Source organism: Acyrthosiphon pisum, chromosome X, assembly GCF_005508785.2.
Source record: "Acyrthosiphon pisum isolate AL4f chromosome X, pea_aphid_22Mar2018_4r6ur, whole genome shotgun sequence".
Lineage (NCBI taxonomy): Eukaryota > Metazoa > Arthropoda > Insecta > Hemiptera > Aphididae > Acyrthosiphon > Acyrthosiphon pisum.
In genome coordinates this window covers 4,706,878-4,714,352 of record NC_042493.1, presented here as the reverse complement: position 1 = coordinate 4,714,352, position 7,475 = coordinate 4,706,878, and the positions used below count along the sequence as shown (strand labels likewise).

Below are 7,475 nucleotides of genomic sequence, written 5' to 3'. Positions count from 1 at the left end.
CGTCTCCGTGTCACCGGCAACTTCGACAGGTGCTCTACTAAGAGCGTCGATGTGTGACACCTTGTCTCCGGCTCTATGTTTGATTTCGTAGTCGTATTCGGTTAATAGTGTAGCCCATCTGGCCACCTGCGGACTAATTGTCTTTTGAGTATTTAAATGGACCAACGCCTGACAATCCGTCACAATAACAAAATGTAGTCCAATTAGGTAGTGTCTCATTCGGATTACACTCCAAACAATCGCCATTAGTTCTAACTTACTTGAGTGGTAAAGTTTTTCCGCCGCAGTGGTTTTTTTTGATACCGCATGCACTAAATGTAAGTGATTGTCAGCCCCACGCTGTAACAACATGCCACTAAGTCCAATACTGCTTGCATCGCAGTGCAACTCAGTATGGGATCCTGGATTGTACAATCGGAGTACGGGACTGGAACTTAATTTTTCCTTTAACCCCCTAAACGCATTGTCATGCTCTTCTTTCCACTTGAAAGTCTCAGAATCTTTAAGCAACTCAGTAATTGGTCCAGCTAGTTGGGCATACCGTGGGATGAAACGTCTGAAGAATCCACTAAGTCCAAGAAATCTCCTCACTTCGTGTTTGTTAGTAGGTGTAAGAAACTCTTGTATCGACAAAACTTTCTGTTGTCCAGGGCGCACGCCATTTGAGGATAGTAAAAAACCAAGGTAAGACACCTCATAATACCCAAAATAGCACTTACTCAGCTTAAGTGTTAGGTGTGCTGTTCGAAATGCTTCAAATACCAATTTCAACCTATCCAACATTTCCTCGTACGATGTAGCAGGCACCAACACATCATCCAAATACCACATAGAAATTTTTCCCTTCAACGGATTGAGTACTCGTTGCATTAACCTTGAGAACTCGTATGGAGCATTAATGAGCCCAAACACCATTCGTTCAAACTGACCTGTGTCATCAGGATGCGGTTTTCTCCTTTGCTGCTTCTGTAAGAGGTACTTGCAGGTACCCGGAGGCCCAAATCCAAAGTGCAAAACAATTTCGCCCCATACAAGGTCTGCAAGTGATCATCTAGTTGTGGTGTAGAGAACACCCTTCGCACCGTCTGAGCATTAAGCTTTCGGTAGTCCACTACCAGTCTGGGATCACCATCCTTTTTTTGTACTAGGAGCACCGGGGAAGCATAAGGTGATACGGTATCTGACACAATTCCCGCTTCCTTCCACTCCTTGACTATCCCTGCAATGGTTTTGCGTTTGGCTGCACTCGTACGGTACGGTTTACATACAACCGGAACACCATTGTCCACAATGTCCATTTCAACAACATTTGTGCATCCCAACTCTCGTGCACTAAAAGCAAAACACACTCTGTAACTATTGATTAAATTTAATAATTTATTTACTTGTCCCTCAGAAAACTCAGGATTGTAATTAACCATATCTGATGTAATTGTTCCACAACTATTGAGACTGTCATGAACCGGACTATGTATTTTATTTTTGACGTTGCCTACAACTTTTCCCTTAGACCATGTAACTGATTCATCGCCGTCATTTACTATCAGTATCTCTATATCATTGTCCTGGGTTGTAACATTTGTAATCTTCACACTCCTTGGGGGTATCTCTTCAAAATTCCTGGTTGTTATTGCAGTATACGGATTTTCTTCCTTACCGGGTATCTCAGAGTCTTCGAATTTCAAGCCAAGGTTTGTCCTAAAGGATTCCGCGACAAGCGAAGAATATCCTAAATTATGGAAAAGTTTCTGGGCAGAACTAAGGAAAAAAATTAAAAACCCAAGACTGGCGGTCCACAAAAACCGTACAAAAGGTCCGACCATACTGGTACCGGACAATAAGGACACCTTAGATGCCCTGAGAGAAATTACCTTGGTCTTGGAAATCATTCCGAGAAAGCCACGGTTAACTCTTAAAGGCCTAGACAGCAGCCTTACGGACGAGGAAGTAATTCAGGAACTGCTAGATTGCAATCCGGAATTGGGTCTAACCGAGACCGATGTACAGGACATCAGAGTGGCTTACCACTCTGGGCCAAGATCAGGGACAGTTACCAACTTTGTCCTTGAGGTAAGTCCTGGAATTCTTCGAAGAATCGAAGGAAAGAAAGCGTATATCGGCGGCATACGAAGCACACTGAGTCTGAATCATTCAGTGTCACAGTGCTTCAAGTGCCAGAAATACGGTCATACGGCAAATAACTGTCGTGAAGAGGAAATGACATGTCGAAACTGTGCTGGTAGCCATGACAGCCGAGCATGTCAAATCAAAGAATTCAAATGTTGCAATTGCAAGGGCAAACATAAAGCATCTAGCGACAGCTGTCTTGCAAAGACAGCTGCTCTGAAGCGCCTTGCAAAGCGGACTGACTTCGGCCAACCGCTTACGACAGGAACTACAGAAGAAGAACAATAATGAACGGCCTGAAGATAATTCAGGTCAACTTAAACAAACAAATGATCGCCTCCGAACAACTGAGGGACATATGTTTGAAGGATAAGGTTGATATCATACTCGTCCAAGACCCACTCATAATTAATGGCTACGTGACTTGCTTCGAGGGCTGTCGACAGATTCTATCCGATGACAATCCTGAAGCTGCCATAATTATAACAAATAATAAAATCAAAGCAATAAAATTGGGACAATTTACAACTCGTTATGTTGCGGTTGCCAGAATTGGCATCGGCCTCAGTAAAGACGACGTTGTGATAGTGTCAGCTTACTTTAGGTATAACAAGCCCACAACAATGTTCACTGAACTACTGACCAACATCAGTTTGGCAAATAGACGCCTATTGATTGGTGCTGATTGCAACGGCCATTCCATAAGATGGCACAATGACTCCACCAATACAAGGGGAAAGACAGTTGAGGAACTGGTCGATGATCAGGATCTTCGCATTATAAACACCCCTCAAGATCTAAAAACTTATAAAAGGCACGGAATGGGTGAGTCAAACATTGACATTACACTGGCCAGTACCTCGATCAATAGATCAATAAGAGGCTGGACCGTGACTGACCGGACAGACAGTGACCATAGGACATTAGAATTCACTTTAAACCTCAAAAGTCCAAAAAGGAAAATTGAAAACCCAGGTACAAGGTTTAATACAGACAAAGCGGACTGGGACAAGTTTAGACTCACGCTCCTGGGTCTAAAGACAAATATCCAAGGCGATTCTGTTGACGAAATCGCACGCAGCCTAACAGAGGCTATTGTCCAAGCAGCAAAGCTCTCCATGCCAATACGTGGAGGGGCTAAAACTGGTATAACAACACCATCGTGGTGGACGGATGAACTCACCGAGTCAAAAAAGTCACTTCAGAGAACCAGGCGAGAGGGTCTCCCTGATACAAACAGGCAGGCATATCAGCACCAAAGAAACCAACACCTGCATAAAATCAGACTCGCCAAGATGAGTTCTTGGCGATAGTTTAGCGCAGACATGAACACTAACTGTGGGGCAAGCCTTCAGATGGGCTAAGAGCGGCTCTCGGAAGAATCCGATTCCCACCACGGTGAAAACCAGTGCCGGGACTTACACCACCGACATCAAAGACACCTTAGATACGTTCCTCGAGGCCTATTTGCCCGAGGATAGGAATATGCCAACTTTTATGCCTTATGACCACCAAGCAGATGACACACCTCCTGACAGCACAACTGCACAAGAGGTAAAAAAGGCCATTTGGAAAATGAAACCAAGCAGAGCACCAGGACTGGATGGCATAACTGCCAAGATGCTTAGAATTGCATGGCCAATCATCTCAGACTCCATAACGGATTTATATGAGAAATGTATAAAAATTGCAAGATTTCCAAACTGTTGGAAGATCGCCAAGCTAGTGATCATTCCGAAAGGAAAAGGAAAGAACCCACTCCATACGGGGTCGTACAGACCAATTAGTCTGTTACCAACTCTTGGAAAAGTATTAGAGTCTCTAATTACAACAAGACTAGAAAAAGAAACCGGACTTAACGAAATAGGCCAACAACACGGGTACGTCACCGGAAGATCAACCGAGACAGCCGTAAAAGCACTATATGACTGGACAGATCAGTGTCCTAATAGGATAGTAGTCGGTGCCTTCCTGGACATAACTGGTGCATTTGACTACGTCAGATGGTCACCAATATTCGAACGATTAAAAATCCTCAGGATTAGCAAAAGAACGCTTGCAATACTTGAGAGTTATCTCACAAACAGATCAGCGACACTCATGTCTGAAAAAGAGACCAGAACGAGGCAAATGACACGCGGCTGCCCACAGGGGTCGAGACTAGGACCGACACTCTGGAAGGTAGCGATGTCAGATGCGTTCGAGCCTATGGGACACCAATCACACATGGTTGCGTATGCAGACGATATAGCACTTGCAGTCGGGGCTGCAAGGTTAGACACAGTCAGAAAAAGACTTAGTCAATACTTTGACCAACTTACAAACTGGTCAAATAAATTCGGCTTAAAATTCTCAATGGCAAAGAGCCAAATTATGACACTGAAAGGTGGGGTCAAACCCACCTACACGGTGCCATTTGGCTCAGGTGCAGATGCCATACAGATTAAAGCGACAAAGACAGCAAAATACCTTGGAGTCATCATAGATCCGAGAAGATCATTTAGAGACTATGTCGAAGACATCTCAAATAAGTCAAAAGAAATGTTCTTACGCCTACGCTCCATGACATCAGCCAACTGGGGAGTAGAACAAAGCACGTCACTGATAATTTATAAATCGGTGTTCTTGCCCAGAATTACATACGCTGCCTCCATATGGCAAAAAGCACTAGAGCTCAAATGCTCAATTAAGACCCTAGGAAGCACTCAAAGAGACGCCCTACACGCCATAACGGGCGCATACAGGACAACGTCAACAGCTGCACTTCAAGTCATATCAGGGCAATTGCCTCTGGACTTAGAAGTGAAACGCTTTATTCTTAGAAGATCCTTAAAGACAAATGAAATCACATATCAAGAATACGAACGGCACCTGCACGCTCTGTTAGAGGTCTGGCAAGTAAGATGGAATACAGTGGACAAAGGTGAATGGACATTCCAACTCATCCCGGATGTAAGAATCCGGTATGGATTGCCACTTACCATGGATCACTACACGAGCCAGATGCTCACTGGACATGGAGACTTCCGAGGAAAGCTCCACTCGTTCAACAAAGCACCGGCTCCAGGGTGTGCTTGTGGAAACGGCAGCGAAACAGTCAAACATGTTCTCTTAGCCTGCCCAAGAACAAAAATCCAAAGAGAAAATCTGAAGAGAAAACTTCAACAAGAACAATGTCCTTGGCCACCATATGACGGGGTCATACTTACAAATAAGACGACATATGAGGCCTTCCGGACATTTGCTCGGGAGAGCCTCAAGCAAAGAACAGATCGATGATCCAAAAGATCGCCCTGCGGTCTGGGCGGTATAAGAATAGGTCCGGCAGTCTTGCCCGCTTGTCGTAAGAGGCGACTAAAGGGAGGGCCAGTTGGGGCCGGCGTCTGGGACGCGGACACACCGAAACCTTCGGGGACTAGGGTGTCGGAGGTTTTGACAGCGACCTCAAGAAGAGCGTGTCGATCACTTCGGTGATGCCTCGGGGAGGCGCAGTAAAGGCTACCGAGCCTAACTCGGGGGTCGCGGCCACCGCGCCGGCAGCGATCGCCGCTGGTAAGGGCCCACCGAGAGCCTGTGGTACACGGACCCGAATCTTGGAAGGATCACAGCCGAGGCTTCGGCCGACGAAGCTCGGTCCGACTATCCCACCATTGATGTGCTTTCCTAACGGGAGCGAGAATGGTACTTCGGGATGTGGGGAAGCCCCACGGTGCTGAGCAATTGGCATCGTGCCCCCATACGACGGTCCCGCACCGATAGATGCGTGGCTGACGGCGGTTTGGTTTCGGAGTGGCTGTTAGCAGGAGCTAAACATGTGGTTAAAAGACCAAGCTCGGTCTAGGGAAAGGCTGCCGAGTGAGTATCTCCTTAGCGCCCACCCAGCCTACCGGTGGGGCTATATGCACCGGAGGTTGCCCGTGACCAAAAACGGGAAGCAATGAGGATAGCTTGCGACCCGACCAGGGTGGCGAAGGGCACGTGTACGCCTCAGCCAATGGTACGGGCGCACTCTCTCCCGACTTCGGTGGGAATGGGTGTGCGCCCGGTGCTCGTGGTCCATAGACGACGCGCGGCCGGCATGCCGACCGTGAACCTCCGCGGCTCTTGACTAGCGCACAGCGCTAATATAAGGTCCGTGGTTGTAGCCGAGAGGCACCAAAACCTAGGAATATACATGTCCACAATGTCCATTTCAACAACATTTGTGCATCCCAACTCTCGTGCACTAAAAGCAAAACACATTCTGTAACTATTGATTAAATTTAATAATTTATTTACTTGTCCCTCAGAAAACTCAGGATTGTAATTAACCATATCTGATGTAATTGTTCCACAACTATTGAGACTGTCTTGAACTAGACTATGTATTTTATTTTTGACGTTGCCTACAACTTTTCCCTTAGACCATGTAACTGATTCATCGCCGTCATTTACTATCAGTATCTCTATATCATTGTCCTGGGTTGTAACATTTGTAATCTTCACACTCCTTGGGGGTATCTCTTCAAAATTCCTGGTTGTTATTGCAGTATACGGATTTTCTTCCTTACCGGGTATCTCAGAGTCTTCGAAAGGAAACTTCATTCCATATGCAAAGTGTAACTGATCATTTGTTTTAATGAATGTCACGTTCTCCTTATCCACAAACGTACGTCCGACAATAACATCATACTTTTGTAGTTCATCATCCACAATAACACATTCAACTAATTCTTTTACAGTGTCAATGCATAACGTAGCTTGAGATTCTCCATAACTGGTCACGGTTAGAGTATTTCCATATACCCACATTTTAACCTCTTTTGGTGTCACCACCAACTTGAACTTTTCAGCTACCGATTTCCTGATTATGGAAAATGCGCTCCCCGTATCCACTAAGCCTGATACAGGTTCATTGCTATTATTTATAAATACATGCTTAATATAACAATTTGTAGGTTTCTGATGCAGATTACTGTTGACTAAGGTTACTTCTGACTTCGTTGCTGTACAATTCTTGGCAGTATGTCCTTCCATTGAACACTTTGAACACTTAAAAGGTCGTTTAGTACATGTACAATCACGAGCGATATGTCCAAATAATTGACAATTATAACACTTGGGGGAATATTCTTTAGGTTTGAAATTGTTGGTTTTAGTAGGCACTGTAGGAATGTTAAGATTTCCTTGCTCATTCGATTTAGTCTTGTGCCACTTGTTATTCGTCGTTGATGTAGTACTTGGCTTAACAACGATTTCTTTGGGACGTGTATGATCAACTCTTCCTGAATGTTCTGCTTGAACCTCCATAAACATTCGTATGTCGGCCAAAAGTTCTGGCTCGGTATTTCGTGAGCTACTTAACAATG

The 7,475-nt window shown here is 45.1% G+C and overlaps 1 protein-coding gene across 1 annotated transcript; it reads left to right on the top strand.

Annotated features, from left to right (window-relative positions):
• Positions 1–2,414: 2,414 nt before the first annotated feature.
• LOC107885856 lies at positions 2,415–3,440 on the top strand. Its single transcript, XM_016809548.1, has one exon. The coding sequence runs from the start codon at positions 2,415–2,417 to the stop codon at positions 3,438–3,440; it is 1,026 nt and encodes a 341-aa protein (XP_016665037.1).
• The last annotated feature ends 4,035 nt before the right edge of the window (positions 3,441–7,475 follow it).

Excerpts from the sequence above, each read along its gene's own strand:
- LOC107885856 (XM_016809548.1), top strand. The coding sequence starts at position 2,415 with ATGAACGGCCTGAAGATAATTCAGGTCAACTTAAACAAACAAATGATC.